Raw genomic sequence first — 20,509 nt, forward strand, 5'->3', positions numbered from 1 at the left:
GGAATAATTTGGTCACCTATCCTGGACTAGATTTCCACAGCTGTTAGAGAGGCAGGGTTCTGTTTTCTAACAGCATATTTGGGTTTCCCATTGCCTCTTACTACACCATTTATAAAAACAATTTAAAAACTCAAAGCTATACACATGAACTGGATATTTATACCACACTTTAATACTAAATTGAAAGTAACATTTTGAAACCTTTCTAATAGTCATCTGTTTCTCACCATTGTGAAGACATTCTTTGATACAAATCTTTATTTGGGTAGGCAAAATAAAAACACATTCGGGTATGTAAGACTATTTTATGTTTAAGATACAGGTCTTTTTTTTTTTTTTTTGGCCACGCCACGCGGCTTGCAAGATCTTTAGCTCTGGCCAGGGATTGAACCCAGGCACGACAGTGAAAGCGCCAAGTCCTAACCACTGGACTGCCAGGGAATTCCCATAAGTCTTCTAAACTGCATTCAAGATTAGGCCAGTTACTGATGTGTCAGCAACAAAGGACAGCTTCCCCTCCTCAAACTGATTATAAGCTTCCAGGGGTCAGGGATCATGTGTTTTTCTTTTGTGTCCTCCAACACAGATTCTTTACCACAGTAAAGAATGCACAGGATGGGCTTCCCTGGTGTCACAGTGGTTAAGAATCCGCCTGCCAATGCAGGGGACACAGGTTCGTGCCCTGGTCCAGGAATATTCCACATGCCGCAGAGCAACTAAGCCTGTGCGCCACAACTACTGAGCCTGTGCTCTAGAGCCCGCAAGCCACAACTACTGAAGCCCGCGTGCCTAGAGCCTGTGCTCCGCAACAAGAGAAGCCACTGCAATGAGAAGCCCGTGCACCGCAATGAAGAGTAGCCCCCACTTGCTGCAACTAGAGAAAGCCTGCACGCAGCAACGAAGACTGCAATGAAAAATAATAATTATTTATAAAAAATAAAAATAAAAAATAAAATAAATAGTTTTACTAATAAATAATAAAAATAATAAATAAATAAATTTATTTTAAAAAAGAATGCACAGGAGATAATATGAGCTGACCTTGCACACAATCCATAATATTTTAAGGTATTTTTATTTATTTATATATTTTTAATTTTTTTCTTTCTTTTTTTTTTTTTTTTTTTGCTGTGTTGGGTCTTGGTTGCTGCGCACGGGCTTTCTCTAGTTGCGGTGAGTGGGAGCTACTCTTTGTTGCAGTGCACGGGCATCTTCTAGCAGTGGCTTCTCTTGTTGCGGAGCACAGGCCCTAGAGCACACGGGTTTTAGTAGTTGTAGCACGTGGGCTCAGTAGTTGTGGCTCACGGGCTCTAGAGCGCAGGCTCAGTAGTTGTGGCGCATGGGCTTAGTTGCTCTGCGGCATGTGGGATCTTCCCAGACCAGGGATTGGCAGGCAGATTTTTTTTTTTTTTTTTTTTGGCTGTGTTGGGTCTTTGTTTCTGTGCAAGGGCTTTCTCTAGTTGCGGCGAGCGGGCGCCACTCTTCATCGCAGTGCGCGGGCCTCTCACTATCGTGGCCTCGCTTGTTGCAGAGCACAGGCTCCAGACGCACAGGCTCAGTAGTTGTGGCTCACGGGCCTAGTTGCTCCGCAGCATGTGGGATCTTCCCAGACCAGGGCTCGAACCCGTGTCCCCTGCATTGGCAGGCAGATTCTCAACCACTGTGCCACCAGGAAAGCCCCAGATTCTTAACCACTGTGCCACCAGGGAAGTCCACAATCCATAATTATATTAAACAAAGAGGAAAACATAGTTGCAACAGTTAAGTTGAAAAACATCGAAAAGTTTTAAAAGTTTTTATGTTAAGTTAAAAAATAAGCAAAACCAAAAATTGTTACATGAAAAATATAAATACATGTGGACAAATTAAGGGGTTTTAAAAAATGTTTCATTTGAATGGAAGGGCTATACATGAATTATTTTCTAAAACAAAATTTTGGCACATTATTAGTATATTCACAATATACAGAAAATTGCAGAGAAATGTCTGCTAAATGGAACACAGCATTTACAGACCTTGGAAAGATAAATAAAAAGGGCAAGGTAGGTATAAGAAAAGACAAAAGACACAAAGAAGTCTGGAATTTAATTATGAGTATTACTGCCATTATATATTACACACATAATCATGTTTTATCTTTCCTCTGAGTTTGGACTTATAAGAGCCATGAGAAAACAATGTTTGGAGAGAGGGAGAAAGCTTCACTGTGTTCACGTTTGCTTCTGACACAGTCATTAGGATTTTCAGTTAAGTTTAGATGCACTGAATTATTTCATTTTTTTGTTCATTTACTGCCCAACCCTTCACACTTCCTAAATGTATATTTATCCTAGTTTAAGAATCTCTTTCAAATAATGCATCTAATCAATCCTAATCTTTCTGGGTCTACTCCTTAAAAACAGTAATCCCCTGACCCCAAAAATTTTAATAAAAAATGACCATGTGATCTCTCTTTTCCATTACATATAACACCTATCCTTTAGGTAAGATTGAGGCCCAAAGCAGATGATCTAACACTCTGTTTTGAGGTCCAGCCCTTGGGTTTCTAAAACACCATTTGAAGGAGTTATCTGCAGTTTACATATGATTTCAATATCACAGCTAAAAATAGCAGCTCCAAAGCACATGTTCTACTGACTAATTTGGTGGGGCACAGTATGAATGACCTTTGGATACAACAAGATGGTATCAGGATCATTCATTAATTTCAAAACATATTTACTGAGGCCGTTCCAAGCTCAAGAAGTTTACAGTCTGTCGGGGTGAAGAGACAAGTAAATATGCAATTATAACACAGTGTGATAGTGGTTATAATAGAGGCATAAACTTACTTAACCTGGAGAATTAGGGAAGGCTTCCTGGGAGAGGTGGCACTCAAGCCCAGTCTTTTTTTTTTAAATAAATTTATTTACTTATTTTTATTTGTTTATTTTTGGCTGCACTGGGTCTCCGTTGTTATGCGTGGGCTTTCTCTAGTTGCGGAGAGCAGGGGCTACTCTTTGTTGCAGTGCACCGGCTTCTTATTGCGGTGTCTTTTCTTGTTGCGGAGCACAGGCTCTAGGCACGCGGGCTTCAGTAGTTGGGGCACACGGGCTCAGTAGCTGTGGCTCATGGGCTCTAGAGTGCAGGCTCAGTAGTTGTGGTGCATGGACTTAGCTGCTCCGCGGCATGTGGGATCTTCCCGGACCAGGGCTCGAACCCGTGTCCCCTGCACTGGCAGGCAGATTCTTAACCACTGCGCCAACAGGGAAGCCCTCAAGCCCAGTCTTGAAGGGTAAGCAGGACAGCCAAATTAATGAATGTTCAGGGAAAGGAAGTATCAGGTGCAAAGGCAAGGCAGCAAGAGAGTGCATGAACCCTTCGGGAAGTTAATCATCTGACTAGCATAAAATGCTTGTCAGAATGGCAGAAGATGAGGCTGAGGAAGGAAGCACGAAACAAATCCTAAAGGGTCTTATATGTCATGTAATTCCTCCTCCAGGCTGTAACTGTCATTTGTCTCTGAAATACTTAAATAATTTCACTTACATATCTGCTATTCTTATAACTCTGTTTCTAAACCCTAATATTGCATTATTTCAAAGTGTAGTTTTCCATGTCCCTTTGCCAATTTTCTATTCATCACCATCTCGCCGTCTTGATCATTGTAGTAACAGCTACCATTTACTGAGTGTTTACTCTGTGCCAGGCACTGTACTAAATGCTTGAGATAAATTATCTAATTAAGTCGCAGCAAGAAAAAGTACAGCTTTGGAGTCAGACCAGGGTTCAAATTGCAGTTCTGCCCTTACTAAATGTGTAAACCTTGGACAAATTGTTAACCTCATTGAATCTTAAGCTTCCTCACATATTGATTTGGAAAACTACCACCTCCTTCATGGAGTGTTTTTAAATTTTAAATGAGATATGAAAAGCATTTAATACTCAATAAAAAATAATTCTGATTTTGCTATTACTGTGGTGTCACCTATGCAAAGATATAACCAACTGGTGTCCATACATGAAACCAGCAGAGGGAGCCTCTAATCCATTTCTGGCTTCAAGACCAAGGTAATTATCAGTGGATAGAACTGTCTCTGAAACAAAGTAGAAGACAGGATAAAAAGTGATCTGACAGCAGTACCTAGAAGGGAGATAGGGAGATGGGTTGGGGAGTACACAGGTAGCTTCACTGGTATTTGTATTGTTCTTAATTGAGAATGGATTCATGAATGTTTGTTCTACTATGATGCTTTAAAACATACATATATGCTATATGGATTCTTTTATATGTGTCAAATATTACATAATGTTATATTTAAGTGATCTCAATTCACATGCACCTACATCTCTCTATTTCTAGCTCCTACTTGAGAGCTCCCTTCCTTGTGCTTTTGTCTTACTTCCCTTGGACCTCTCTTATTGCAAGTCAACTCTGCCTTTTATTATAGTCATTTCCTATATTAGACTCCAAGCTGCCTAAAGACAGGGTCAGCTTCTTATTCATTTATGTAGCTCCAACAGCAGTCAGCACAGTACCTTAGGTTTATTTATCAAGTCACACCATCCTTTATTTTCTCTTTACAATTTGAGATATTAATATAACCATGTTGTGAAATGTTCTTATTCATTCAAAAATTATAACTTATTAGGGGGACTGGTTAAATAAATTTTGGTATATCCAGTAGTTTAAAAGAATGAGCAAGATCTATATATGTTATTATGCAATCATTTCCAAGTCATATCAATAAGTAAAAGGCAAGGTGGAGAATGATGATTTATGTATATTTCATACATGTGCTTGCCCATACACAGAACATTTCTGCAAGGTTGTATGGCTTCTAGAGAGAGGGACTGGGTGTCTGGCATAGAAGGGAGACTTATTTTTCACTACATATTTTTTTGTACTATTTAATCCTTTTACAATGTGAATGTACGACTTTTTCAACTAAAAGAACAGCTTAATAGTTTACTCTTTCAGTAAGGAGAAGGTACACACACAAAATTCAAATTGGATCAGAATAAACAGCAGTTTAACAAAAGAATAAATATCTTGAGACAATATATGGTTAATTACCACATAGCTTGCAAGAGCTTTTAGCTCAAAGGAATGAAGGAATCACTGTGCAATGATGTGATCAGGAAAAGCTTCAAAGGGTAAGGTAAGGGAGCCTTGACCTAGATCTTGAAGAATGAGATTTGAATATGCTGAGAGAGAAAGAGAAGGGATTATGGGAAAGGTAAATGCAACAGGCAAAGGTCCCTGCGGCTGAAGCAAAGCTGTGGGGTGGGGCCGAGATGCACAAGACCTGGGGTTTAGCCCCGCTTTGACCTGAAAAGCTACAGCCTCCTGGGGAGGTCACTCTTAGCATCCCTGCATCCATTGCTGGCTCCCTACAACAAACTGTAATTGATGATCCCTTGGGTCGCTTCCAGCTCTCTAAAAACACGACTCTCTCCATAACTGTAATTGGGAAGGAAGATTAAGACTGCATTTTGGGACTCCTTGAATGGCAAGCAAAAGAATTTAATAACTTGGTCAGAGGAAGCCTGTGAAAGTTTTTGAAAAGAGGAACGTGACTTAGGAACATTGAATTAATATGTGAAACATACTGCAAACACTGTAAGTTTTAGCTAATATCATTATTAATTTGGCATCATTTACAGGGTAGACTAGAGAGAGAAGAGCAAATTAACTGGGAGATCTGCAATAATCAGGCAAGCAGGAGATCAACATGGACCAGAATTCAAATGGTAGTAGTGAGTAAAATTTGGGGTCTTGAGTTTGTTTGAATCCCTAGACATTTGTTACTCTAATACATCAGCTCCAAGTTCTTATTTGCTACCCTTTTCTGGTTCTGTTGATTAGTGTTTAGTGTCAGGAAGCATTCTGAGCCTGAAAAGTTATTTCTGCTTGAATCACACTGTCAGGTTTTGTCAAGGTTTATTCTATACCCTGAGTCTTTCTAGCACTGAACTTTCTAGGTAGCCAGTGCAGATTTATACAGTTTTAAAATCTTCCTCCAGTTCTCCAGTTAAATGATCACTTCCTCACAGGCAGAGAAGTTCTTTTCTACATTGTGCTCTACCCTACAGCACCTACAGGGTGAATAGAGTGATAGTAATATACTTTAAATGAGGAAGCAATGATTAATTTTCCCCAAATTACCTTTTTAGCATTTTACCCACATGCTCAAATACCTTTAATAGTTCCCCTCTGCCTGGGAATCACTTTCCAACTCATTATCAGGTATTCAAGGATCTCCAAAATGTGACAGCAACCAAGTTTATCTGGTAGAAGCTGCAGCAACCAGTCTAGATATTTTTATCCCATGAACATGCCATACTTAAGTGTGTGCCTTTTCCTGTTTTCCCATTCATGGAATGTCTGTCCCACTCTTTGCTATTTATTCAAATCCTATTCATTCTTCCAAAGTACAGTTCAATGATGGCCTGCACAGAATTTTCTCCAGTCATTTCAACCCATGTTAAATGCTCACTCATAAGTGTCTAAGCACTGTAAGTCTAAAATATTCATTTTGGCACTTAATCAAATAGTATCTGATACTTTCATTGTTAGCCAAAACATCTTGTAAGTATTTTTCTTGTTGCTCTAAAATAATTTTTAAGTATGATGAGGGAAGAGACTGTGCTCTGTGCCTCTTTTGTATCACACTAACATCTTATATAGTAGTGAGAAGAGTAGACACTCATATACTTGTTTAAATGAATAAAAATGAACAAACTTAGGATAAAGCACTTTTATCACCTAACCAACCTGACTTTATAGCATGAGCGAAAAATAAAGAAAAAAGAGATTCTTGAATCAAATAGGGAAAGCATTCTTTTGGGATAGGAAAAAGGGCTTCCAAATCCAGGGGACTATATTTTTTTTTTTTTTTTTTTTTTTTTTTTTTTTTTTGCGGTACGCGGGCCTCTCACTGCTGTGGCCTCCCCCGCTGCGGAGCACAGGCTCCGGACGCGCAGGCCCAGCGGCCATGGCTCACGGGCCCAGCCGCTCCGCGGCATATGGGATCCTCCCAGACCGGGGCACGAACCCGCATCCCCTGCATCGGCAGGCGGACTCCCAACCACTGCGCCACCAGGGAGGCCCAGGGGACTATATTTTATGAATGCTTTCTGTGGTAGGGACAGAGCAGAGAGCAAGTAGCTGGTAAAAAAAAAAAAAAGGCCATAAGGGCAAATAAAGAATGAAAATTCTGTTTAAAAAGGTGAGAACAAGACAGGAGGTATGTACCTAAGGAGAAAGTCTGAACTTAGGGAAAGGTAAGCAAGATTGCAGGATGGGAGAGTAAAGGAAAGAGTTCTGTATATGCTTTAGGGTTTATGTAAATGTTGCTCTCCAGAAAATTAAACTTTTAAATTGATCCTGGATGCTGAAATTCAAATACAAAATATAAAAAGATAAATAAAAATATATAACCTAAGGGGGTCTTGCCTTTTACTTACAGAAAAGTAAATACAATCAGAATGACATGTTTGCAGAGTATATTCACAATACAGGGCCTGTCACATGAAAGGCACTCAAATGTGGAAGGAAAGCCAATTAAGTGCCACAATTCTGGAGTCCCCAGAACTGTGCATATCATGCATATCATGGCCTCTGGTGATGTAGGTTATCAATATACATAACTAATAAACATGTATTTCTTACCTTTGTCTTCTCCCTGCTCACCAATAACCCATACTTCTCTTCCTGAAGTTTGTGCCTTCAAAACATTTGTAATAATGTATTGTAATCTCTGTGAATCCAGATTGCAACCAATTCCAATCACTCGATTTGCAGGAAATGCACTCAGTTTCCACGTCACATAGGTCATGATTTCCACTAAATATTACATACAAGGTGAAAATATAAATATTTTAAAAAAGATACTTCTAGCCTAGTTCCTAAACAAAGTATTTATTATTTTAATAAGTATATTAAAACTTGTATATACTCTTCTTAGGTCCTAAATGCACTATGAAGCATAACATATTTTTAATTTTATTATATATTATATAAATTTAATATATTTTAATTTTAATTAATAATTAAAAGCAACTAACCAGGTTTCAGCATGATTTTACATAACTTTGCTGTTAAATATAAATTTTTAAGAGTGGAAAACAGATAATTTCCTAGAGCAGTTAAGCAAGAAAGATGCAAACTGGGTATAGAAAACCAGAAAATAATTTTTTTCATTGATCAAGTTCTCTTTTATATCTAGCTTAAGCTGAATTTCTATCTTTAAATTAAAATACTGATTCATATACCATCACCATGCTATACAGCATTATCAACAAAAATACAACTATTTTTTTCTTATGTGCCAAAAGGATGTCAGGAATTAGACCAACATCCCTCAATCAATTGCTATAGGAAAACAAGTGAAATTCATATCATACTCCTATACTGCGAACATTAAAAAAAAAATCTGTTCACCAATTTGAGTCCAGTACCACCTAATTCTTTGAAAAAATTTTCTCAAATAATTTGAGAAACAATTTAAAATACAAAATGTTAAAAATGCACTCTGGTGTGCTCACTAACATTTTATGACACTTCAGAGTTAACAAAGGGTCCTTCCTATAAGCTACTGCATCTTTCTCTTGGGCATTTAACTTTAACCATTTTCTCACTGAGAAAGGCATGGCTAACAACCTGGAACATATTAATAGTAATATTACATAAAAAATTGTAAGTTGTAACCTTCTAGTTAATGCCAGTCAGAAGAAGTAACTGGTTGACAGGATATGGAAAATACTGCATTGTTCATCATAAGAGCAATTTAACTGAATGCTCTGGCTGTCCCTTTATAACCTTGTTTTATGACTTTTATCAGAAATGGCAATTCTACTTGATACACTGGACCACCAAATTTATTTAAAATAAAGTCTTGTACCTGGTTGAGATGCAACAAGCAGGATGCCATGTGGACTATAATGTCCCAGAGCTGCAACAAAGGCTCTGAACATATCCACATTTCTCTGTACCACATCGAGGTAGGACTGAGAACTACCAAGAGAGTTGACTGTGAAGATCACCACCTTGGAATGAGCAGAGGCAGACAAATCTAATGAATAAAAAGAAACAGTCTGAGCTCAAGATAAAGGTTTTAACCAAGTTCCTGTTCATGATAATCAGGTTCTTCTTTTCTACAATTAGACAGCTTTTAGCACAATTGCCTCTAGATCAACCCTGTGTCCATAGGAAGGATACAAAGTGCTGAGGTTTGCCTCCAGAAAGAGAGGATTAAAAGCAAGAATGTATCCCAGGGGAGGAAAGAGCAAAAAAGATAAAATAAATTACAGGATCCAGACTCCACAAACAGGGAGTTAGGTTTCTATGTAATTCACAATTTTCTTAGAAAAAATAAATAATATGCTATAGGCAGAAGGCACCTATAATCAATTACATCACTGATTTTTTTTAAAAACTCTAGGTCTATCCATGTTGCTGCAAATGGCATTATTTCATTCTTTTTATGGCTGAGTAATATTCCATTTTTTATATATACCACATCTTTAAAAAAAATTTTTATTGGAGTATAGTTGCTTTACAATGTTGTGTTAGTTTCTACTGTACAACAAAGTGAATCAGCTATACATATACTTATATCCCCTCTTTTTTGGATTTCCTTCCCATTTAGGTCACCATAAAGCATTCAGTAGCATTCCCTGTGCTATACAGTAGGTTCTCATTAGTTATCTATTTCATACATAGTATCAATAGTGTATATATGTCAATCCCAATCTCCCAACTCATCCACCCCCCCTTCCCCCTTGGTATCCATACGTTTGTTCTCATCACTGACTTTTAAACTGCAAGTTTAGGAGTCCTAGAGTTCCTTGAAAGTGACTAAGAGGCCATGTAGGAATGGGAATAAGCAGAAAGAAAGCTGGCAGGCACAGAATAGTGTTGTTTGTATCTGTTTTATTTATTAAGGATTCTACTCCAAAGAGGAATAAAATTATTTGAAAATCTTTAAATCAAGATAAAACATCTTGGCTCATTTTTTTACTGACTTTTCCTTACATTGAAGCCCAGTGTCTTGGTTTTAGGTTCTTCTAATGGGGCTTACATGTAAGCAACTGTTATGACTTAGGAAAAGCTGTTCTCCAGAATTCACGTCTCTGATCCTCAAGCATACTTGTGCTATTTTACAACTACATTACTCTCTATTACACAGTGTGTTTTACAGAAGTACATGCCAAAACAGTGGCCAGAATTATCAGTATCAGAAACAACAGAAAGGGCTTCCCTGGTGGCGCAGTGGTTGAGAGTCCGCCTGCCGATGCAGGGGACACGAGTTTGTGCCCCGGTCCGGGAGGATCCCACATGCCGCGGAGCGGCTGGGCCCGTGAGCCATGGCCGCTGAGCCTGCGCATCCAGAGCCTGTGCTCCTCAACGGGAGAAGCCACAACAGTGAGAGGCCCGCGTACCACAAAAAAAAAAAAAAAAAAAAAAAAAAGAAACAACAGAAAAATAATAAAGTAACTAGGGTGATAACAGTTCAGTCAACATGTGTAAATGATTATTAGCATCTCAGCGAGACAATGAGTAGATTCCAGGGTTTATAGTCTTAATTAAGCCTATAAGGCCATTTTCCTAAACAAGTTGCAGAATGAAACCCTTGTGCAAGGTGTCCGCTGGGAAATGCATTATCCAATTTTAATTCATAATCTGACACAGCTGTGAGGGTAGAGCCAAAAACTGAAGTCCTGCATTTTAATTATGATTCTTCATGAGTCCTCTTAAGTAAATAATGCCCATGTTCTCGTGTTCAGAATAGATACCTGGTAATGAGTCAAAATCTCAGCATTGGAAGACATTAGAACTGAAAGGGATACAGTTAATACTTCCATACCACTTCTATGTGCCAGTTACTGTTCTAAAACCTTGACCTGTATTTACTCATTGAATGTAATCCACAACACACTGTGGGGCAATATCATCCCCATTTTACAGATGAGGAATCTGAGGCACAGAGAAGTTAAGTAACCTGCTCAAAGTCATAGAGCTAGTAAGTAGCAGAGCCAGAATTCAAGCCCAGGCAGACTGGCTTCAGAGTGCTGTTCAACACTATGCTATATTTAGAAACTTAGTCCTATACCCTCATAAAGTTTAGGAAATTGATATCTGGAAGGATTAGGTAGCTTGTCCATACTACTGTATTAAATATCAGTGAACAGTTGAAATTATGACCCTACAGTTTGGCCCCAACCTATCTTGCCAGGATCATATTTCCTTCCTTTTCCTTCTTTAGCTTCCTCTACTTTGAATGATGAAATGCCTTCACCCTCAAGCTTGACTTATAAGTAAACGGAGTAGTAGCTGTCTAATATGATTTCAGAAGTGCAAGAAAGCCTTCCTACTCTAAAGCCTTTTGATCTCTCCATAGGCCTGGGGTGGACACAGGCTTCTGTAAGTTTAAAAAGCACCTCAGGTGATTCTCACACAAGGGATCAATCCATAACCCATGTTTTAAGAACCACTGGCTATTGAGAAAACTTTACTTTGCTCCATATGTCAACAACAGCTTTTTTTGTTTGTTTTTGGACACACCACGCAGCATGTGAGATCCTAGTTTCCTGACCAGGGATCCAACCCATGCTCCCTGCAGTGGAAGCCTGGAGCCCTAACTACTGGACTGCCAAGGAACTCCCAACAACAACTTATTTTTTAATTTGCAACTATTGAACACTTTTTTCTTGAGGCACACACATACACATACTCATACACCCAAACATCTATGCTTGTATATGCAGAGACCATTTCTGGAGTGAATCATAAGAAATTGGTAACAGACATGTTTGAAACTCCTGCTTACTAACTACGTGACCAAAGCCACAATCTCTCTCAGCCATCTATAAAATACAGTAAGAGAAGTAATGGAATATATGTAAACTATCTAGCTTATATTACTGGATTCCCTGAAAAAAAAAATGGCATCTATTATTATTATTAAGGAGAAGGGAACAACATAATACTGTCTTCAGCCAGGAAATGACATGATCAAAATAATATCATAGGATAATTATTCTATTAGCTCTGTTTAATATAAAATAAAAGTAATCAGCAGAAAGGAAACAGGAACCCTCATATACTGCTGGTGAGAGTATAAATTAGTACAGCTTAATAATATACATTTTAAAAACACCTTTGGGGCCTCCCTGGTGGCGCAGTGGTTGAGAGTCCGCCTGCCGATGCAGGGGATACGGGTTCGTGCCCCGGTCTGGGAGGATCCCACATGCCGCGGAGCGGCTGGGCCCGTGAGCCATGGCCGCTGGGCCTGCGCATCCGGAGCCTGTGCTCCGCAACGGGGGAGGCCGCAACAGTGAGAGGCCCGCATACCGCAAAAAGAAAAAAAATAAAAAATAAAAAATAAAAAAATAAAAATAAAAACACCTTTGACCCAGTAATTCTACTTTATCCTACTAGGTAGAGAAATAAACAAAGATTTTTACTACATTACAATGTTCTCTGCAGCATTATTTGTAATCACAAAAAAACACAAAAGAACACAAAAGAACTAAATGTCTACCAATAGGAGACAGACATCCATATGATGGAATATTATTATAAAGCTGTTCAAAGAAATAGAGCTATTTAGACCTCTATGTGCTATTAAAAATGATCTTCAAAATGATACTATAAACTAATCAATAACTGAAACACAGAATTACAATATGACCTAGCAATTCCATTTCTGGGTACATACCAAAAAGAACTGAAAAGAGGTGTTCAAACAAAACCTTGTACAAAAATGTTCACAGCAGCACTACTGGCAATAACAAACAGATGCAACCCAAATGTACATCAACTGAGAAGTGGATAAATAAAATGTGGCAGATCCAGACCACGGAATATTATTCAACCATAAAAAGGAGTGACAAATGCTACAATATACATGAACCTTGCAAACATTATACTAAGTGAAAGAAGCCAGACACAAAAGGCCACATATTGTATAATTCCATGTATATGAAATATCCAGGAGAAGCAAATCCAGGGTAGATCAGTGGTTGCCAGGGCCTGGGGAAAAGGGAAAATGCGGAGTGATTGCTTAATGTGTAGAGAGTTTCCTTTTGGGGTGAGGAAAATGCTCTGGAACTAGATCTTCATGACAGTTGCACAACATGTCACTAATGAATGTCACTAATGGTAAATTTATGTTATATGTATTTTAACACAATAAAAAAAGGGATAAAAATGTTAAGTGCAAAAAACAAGTGCAGAACCAGTTTCCCCAATCTGACTCCTGAAGCAACTACTCTTAACAGTTCCTCAGCATTTCTCCAGATTCAGTCTATGCACACACTGTTTGTTTATGTATGTATAGTATGCATGTTTGCAGGCTCATATATACATAGGCACAACCCTCCCCAAAGTATTTAAGTAGCTATTTAAAAAATCCAAATGGAGAAAAGTACAACTCTAGGATGATCATCAATGCCTGTCATGATGGGGCATTACTAAAATTTCCAAATGAGCTTACTTTCCCAAAATTATTAACACACTTCTCCATATCATAGAACATATTTGAGATGTTAGCTAATATTATATTTTAAATTACCTCATGTAATAGTAATTATCAGGAATATGCAATCAAAATTAACAAGGGGAACATGAAAGTTGCCCCAATATAGTGCTCATTCATTCAAAACTCCTTACTTGGTGGCAAGTACCACATCCTACATATCTACTCCAAGGATTCTATTCTTTCAATTATCTGAAACAATAGTTATTGATGGTTAATGAGACACATAGGAAGAAACAATTTCCTCAGGTCCTAAATGGCCTCACAACCTCTAGGGTCCATGTACTAAACAGTCTCCTGGAGTGATTTGGAAGAGTGAAGAGGTCCCTTAAGAACTTCAGTACCTGGAAATGAGAGGCACAAGAGACTACCCAACTCCCCAAGGGATCCTCTGTATAAGGCCTACAAAAGGATCATTAAAGCAACTATTGTACTCTTTCCAGAGAAGGAAAATAAATCCATTGTATCCTACAGGAATCCAGAGGCTTGCTAGAACTATTACACCCAATTTTTATAACCTATAGGTATAATTTCAACTTTTTGATCCACTGCGGTTCTTAGTACATTCAGCCTTGTGAAACCATATGTCTCGATATTTTATTTGGAAAATATGGTTAAGAATACACGAGGGCTTCCCCGGTGGCGCAGTGGTTAAGAATCCACCTGCCAATGCAGGGGACACAGGTTTGAGCCCTGGTCCAGGAAGATCCCACATGCCGTGGAGCAACTAAGCCCATGCGCCACAACTACTGAGCCTGCGCTCTAGAGTCCGTAAGCCACAACTACTGAGCCTACGTGCCACAACTACTGAAGCCAGCGCGCCTAGAGCCCGTGCTCTGCAACAAGAGAAGCCACCGCAACGAGAAGCCCACAACGCACCACAATGAAGAGTAGCCCCCGCTCCCTGCAACTAGAGAAAGCCCGTGTGCAGCAACGAAAACCCAACACAGCCAGTAAATAAAATAAATAAATTTATTTTAAAAAAAAAAGAATACACAAGACCTGAGTAAGGAAAGGCAAAGGAAAGCTAAGCAACTATAGCATATTACAACCTGACTCTAGCTATAACCTGGTTTTCGGAGACTAAACATTCTCTAGTTCAATGGCCTTCCAATTTTTTTTGATCATGCATCCCTGGTAATAAAATAACTTTATTCCCACATCCCCAAATCTGGTATTTACCTACATATATATGTCTGTACTAATATATTATGTACATTGTTAAATATATGCAAATCTTTTGAATTAAAAAGATTTTAAAAATTACTTTTTAAACATTCTAAATTTTATTTATTAATGATACAAACCCCTCTTTTGTTCTTATTAAAATTCATTTTAACAATATATTTTTAGTGAAAGCAAGGTGAATGAATTTTTTTTTAATCTTGGTTTAGCACTTTGCTATATACCGAGAGGTATGTATTAATTCCCACTTTACAGATGATAAAACTGAACTTTGAGAGGTTATATAATCTGACAAATGGCAGAGCTAGTATGCAAACGCCCATGTCTAACTCTAAAATCAGTGCTCTTAACCAATATATTATGAAAAAGGAAGCAATCAGAGAAAACAATTTATACTAAGGTATAAGTCAGAGACTGAGAATAAAGCCTTCCAACCAATTTGAATGTTATTTGCTTATCTGACTCTTATTAACCTAATTAGTTGCAATCTGTATGACTTTAGGTAAGTCCCTTAATTTATATGAACCTCAGTTTCCCAATATGTAAAATGAGGGACTTGGACTAGGTGATCTTTAAGATGCTTTCAGCAATAAAATTCTAGGACTCTAGGCAGAGCACAGAGAATTTTTAGGGCAGTGAAACAACTCTGTTTGATACCATAATGGTGGATACATGTTTGATTTGTCCACACCTATAGAATATACAAAGACAAGAGTGAACCCTAATGTAAACTATGGACTTTGGATGATAATGATGTGTCCAGGGAGGTTTATCAATTATACCGCTTAGGTAGGGGATACTGAAAATGCAGAGGCTGTGCACGTGTAGGGGCAGGGGGTATACAGGGAATCTCTGTACCTTCTGCTCAATAATACTCTGAACCTAAAACTGCTCTAAAAAATAAAGTCTACAAAAAAATTCTAGGACTCAAATATAAGGGCAAACAAGGCACAAATCTTTTAAGCAGAATAACCAGACCTTTGCTGATCTCCACATTAGGCAGGTTGAATATGTCAAGGTCCATTATCACTCCTTTAGCCCCTTCTGAGACGTCTAAGAGGACCAGTCTGTCTGCAATGCCCTGTACAGTACAATAAGAAAAAGAACAGCATTACACTGCACGTGGCCAGTTACTCAGTTTAAATTCATTCAGAAGTGAGAGCTAAGGGAGAACAAATACAAAGGCCTGTGTGCTCTCTTATGAAGGAAGTAGCACAACAGCAACAAAAGGGACATGCAAGCAAGAAAATACTATGCACTTGAATAATGTGATCCTTTAGGCTTAACTAAAAACTGGGCTCTAACAGGGCTTAACTCAGAAGTCACAGAGTGCAGGTTTCTTTTGATGGGATAATGAGTAATAAAGATGACATGGCGCACTCAATATGTTTGCTATTGTTCTTCCGTTTATGTTTTTGTTTTGTCATAATTTCCATTCTGAAAGAATTTAGAGTGATTTTTTTTTTTCCCAGACACGCAGGCTCAGCGGCCATGGCTCACGGGCCCAGCCGCTCCGTGGCATGTGGAATCTTCCCGGACCGGGGCACGAACCCGTGTCCCCTGCATTGGCAGGCGGACTCTCAACCACTGGGCCACCAGGGAAGCCCTAGAGTGATTTTTTTTGGTCTATTTTTTGGTCTATTTTAGCATCAATGTCAACACCGATGCCAAGTTTCTCTTAAAAAGAAAAATGATAATAGTCATAAAGCTAAAATAAAACCCAATTATCATGCAGTTCTCTCCCCAGAGATTGCATGGAAAATACTTCACATGCCTGTAGACAGCTTTCTAGGTGCCATGGTGGGCTGACCATAAACAACAGCATGGAAACTCCTAAGAGTTGATTTATCTTCGTGGAAGTCCTTTTTCCAAAGCAGCAAGGGATATGAGCATCTCTCCTATCTTAGGGTGCAGGAGCAAGACTACCCAGGGATCTACCAGACTATGAGGCAGAAAGTGTACAGGAAGCAATCCAGCCATGCTACTTATTAACTTTGTTAGACTGAGCAAGTCACTGAACTTGGTCTTGTTTCTTGGAGTTATGAAGATTAATTATGTGACACAGGGCTGGAAAAGAGCAGTCCTCTCTAAATTGTACCTATTAATTTTATTAAATTAACCACACTCATAAGAGAAATGCAAAGAAAACTACGAGTTACCATTTTTCATTTATCAGACATGCAAAGATCCCAAAGTTTAACAGTAGTGTGGGAAAACAGGTATTCTCATACACTGTGGGAATGAGAATGAACTAGCACAATTGATATGAGGGATAATTTGACAATTTCTGTCAAAGTTTAAAAACACAGGGACTTCCCTGGTGGTCCAGTGGTTAAGACTTTGCCTTCCAATGCAGGGGGTGCAGGTTCGATCCCTGGTTGGGGAGCTAAGATCCCACGTGCCTCACAGCCAAAAAACCAAAACATAAAAACAGAAGCAATGTTGTAACAAATTTCAATACAGACAAAAAAGAAAAAAAAAAGTCTGCATCAAAAAAAAATCCTTATAAAAATAAATAAATAAAAACACAACTCCCTTAATCCATCAACCTCATTTGTAGAAATCATCCTACAAGTTTATTAGTATATGTGTAAAATGATACAATATGTATAAGGATATTCAAAAGACTAGAAACAAACTAAATGTCCATCAATAACCACAACAAGGCAGTGTTACATAGTGGTTTAGAGCAGAGCTTCTCAAGCTTTCAGGGATCGCCATTTTAATAGATCAGTGAAGCACATGGATTACCAGGAATTTTGTAAAAATGCAGATTTACTTCCTTTGATCTGGAGTAGGGCCTGAGATTATGTATTTCCAATAAAATCTCAGATGATGCCAATGCCACACGTTGGGTAATAAGGATCTAGAATACAGGCTCTGTAAATAGATTGCCCAACCTCAAACCCTGGCTCCTTTTATTAATACTGTGACTTTGGGCAAGTTAGGTAACCTCCCTATGCCCTGGTTTCTTCATTTGTAAAATGACAGTAACGATAGTACCTAAGCCACAAGGTTCTTGTAAAAATTAATCAAGTGGGACTTCCCTGGTGGCGCAGTGGTTAAGAATCCGCCTGCCAATGCAGGGAACTCGAGCCCTGGTCCAGGAGGATCCCACATGCCGCAGAGCAACTAAGCCTGTGAACTACAACTACTGAGCCTGAGCTCTAGAGCCTGCGAGCCACAACTACTGAGCCCATGTGCCACAACTACTGAAGCCCGTGCACCTAGAGCCCATGCTCTGCAACGAGAAAAGCCACTGCAATGAGAAGCCCATGCACTGCAACGAAGAGTAGCCCCCGCTCACTGCAACTAGAGAAGAGCCCGCTCGCAGCAACGAAGACCCAACGCAGCCAAAAAAATCAATCAATTAAAAAAAAAAATGAAACAAGTGTTCAGACAAGTGCCTGGATCTAGTAAGCATTCAGTAAGGGTTGGTTACTGCTGCGACCACCACTTCAACTACTGCCATTCTTATGACTACTACCGCACTAGTTGAATATTGTTGCACTATTCGAATATTGTACCTTGTATCAAAATAGTAACATTTAAAGGGAAAAACGGAAAAAAACTTTCCAACTAGACAGTTCACAGACAGAGAAATACTGATAGTGTGACTTCTAACAGTTAAAGAAATATGACTTTAAGGGGTCTTCTTACACTTACCAAAAACAAATAAAATTGATAAAACTTAGTACTGTTAGCAATGCCAAAAATCAGGTTGATGTGTGCATTGTTATTAGCAGAGTAAACTACACTGTTATTCGCAGTGTAAAGTTCTGCCCTTCCGAAGAGCAATCTAGCAATACGTAATAAGTACCATAAAAACCATTCATGCCTTCTGACTCACTAGGACTATTTCTGAGATTATGTACCCCTAACAGAAAATGCAGACAAGAAGATAAACAACTTGTAAGGCAATGTTTATAGAAGCATTCTATTTACTAACAAAAGATCTACAAACATTTCAAATTCCACTTAAGAAGGAAGACTGCATTCAGATGGAGTGTGGAGGAAATGAAAATATAATAGGGCAAAAGTCAGCATATATATGGTTATGTTAGCATATATAACCATATATATAACCATATATACCGTATATATGGTTCTGAACAGTTAGCTTTTAAAATCGTCTAGCTCCCTGGATACAATTTAACTATTTGCTGAAGTAGAACCTACCTCCAAGATATACGTGAATCTTAAATGGAAAGGGAAGAATTTAGATGGCAATCAATCAAACTTTAATAGAAAAGAAAACCAAATACCAGCTATCAAATAAATACGTGGAGGGAGAGCTAGTCCAGCAGTCCCCAACCTTTTTGGCACCAGGGACGGGTTTCGTGGAAGACAATTTCTCCTCAGACGAGGGCGGGGGGGGGGCGGTGGAGGGGTGGTGGGATGGATGGCTCAGGCGGTTATGGTTCAGGAGGTTATGGTTCAGGCGATGGGGAGCAGCAGATGAAGTTTTACTCGCTCGCCCACCGCTCACCTCTTGCCTGGTTCCTAACAGGCCGCAGACCGGTAGTGGTCCTCCTCGGTCCTCCACCCCTCCACCGCCCCCCCCCCCGCCCTCGTCTGAGGAGAAATTGTCTTCCACGAAACCCGTCCCTGGTGCCAAAAAGGTTGGGGACTGCTGGACTAGCTCTCCCTCCACGTATTTATTTGATAGCTGGTATTTGGTTTTCTTTTCTATTAAAGAAAAGGCAATTGTTTTTTAAAAAAATGTTAATTTTAGAAATAGCTAAATTAAGTATTATATTAAATAAGAGTTTAATTAAAGCAGCAGGACTCAGAAAACACAAAAGAATTTGTGACTAAGTCAGATCAATGTCAACTTGAGGTTTCCCTTGGATTAGGATGATGAGCCCATTGTTCAAATCATGTTTTCAAAGCCTATTCCACGACTAACTACTAATTAAGAAGTCAACATTACTGATGAGAGCTTTCACATTATTTTTTTTGTCAGCTTACTAAATATATTTTAAGGCAAAATGAAGTTTCCCCACATGACAAAATGAAGCCATTACTTCTTGTGTGTTAAATAGAAACTGCCTAAAAGTGTAGCAATATGACAGATGTATTTATAACCACTATGCTTACAATACCTTTGCTGAAATTGCTAATGTGCAGGCAATTCCCAGTTCTCCACCGCCAACCACGGTAATTTTATTGACTGTTTTATTCTCATGATTTGCCCAGTTCTTTGAATTTATATCTGAGACACCTAAAAAGTAAAGTGAACTATCATAAGAATTTAAAAATATCAAAAATCTTTTTAGCATCTTAAAAAAAATACACCAAAGTTCAATAACTTGGACAGAAAACATGGTACTAGGCACTCCATAATAGACATTCAAAAATATTGTTGAACAAATGAAATGCAAGAAAGACAGAAATCTCATATTAAATATTCTACTAAATAGAGGCTATCATTTTAAAAAGAAAATATCTTCCCAAACATTTTAAAAATATTATATAAGACCCTTAAAAAAATGGGATTTCCATAATTCTGAAAAACATTGTGATTCTTACTGCTCTAGTCTACAATGCAAAAAAATGTTTAACATGAAATTTTGCAAGCATGGGTATTTTGCTTTATCCTCAGTGAGAAACAATGAGAATCATAGATTCTCTGGTCCAGTATACTGAATGAGGCAAAAAGCCACATAAACATATAATGAAAAAGGTTTGGGGGGCCTCCCTGGTGGCGCAGTGGTTGAGAGTCCGCCTGCCGATGCAGGGGATACGGGTTCGTGCCCCGGTCTGGGAGGATCCCATATGCCGCGGAGCGGCTGGGCCCG

General features: G+C 38.7%; 1 protein-coding gene across 7 annotated transcripts in view; it reads right to left on the reverse strand.

Annotated features, from left to right (window-relative positions):
- Positions 1 to 20,509, reverse strand: part of UEVLD (UEV and lactate/malate dehyrogenase domains) — a 49,166-nt gene that overhangs the window by 6,222 nt on the left and 22,435 nt on the right. For 4 of the 7 annotated variants that reach the window (XM_082628926.1, XM_082628925.1, XM_082628927.1 and 1 more), the window contains 4 exons: positions 19,814 to 19,932; positions 15,687 to 15,789; positions 8,886 to 9,056; positions 7,655 to 7,828 (listed from right to left, as the gene is read on the reverse strand). In XM_082628926.1, the coding sequence (XP_082485052.1) occupies positions 7,655 to 7,828; positions 8,886 to 9,056; positions 15,687 to 15,789; positions 19,814 to 19,932 (567 nt within the window). Of the gene's footprint in view, positions 1 to 260; positions 3,419 to 7,654; positions 7,829 to 8,885; positions 9,057 to 15,686; positions 15,790 to 19,813; positions 19,933 to 20,509 lie in introns of those variants that run through there. The other 3 variants (XM_082628931.1, XM_082628929.1, XM_082628930.1) reach the window with 3 other exon arrangements.

Source organism: Mesoplodon mirus (assembly GCF_964341445.2).
Source record: "Mesoplodon mirus genome assembly, chromosome: 7".
Classification (NCBI taxonomy): Eukaryota; Metazoa; Chordata; class Mammalia; order Artiodactyla; family Ziphiidae; genus Mesoplodon; species Mesoplodon mirus.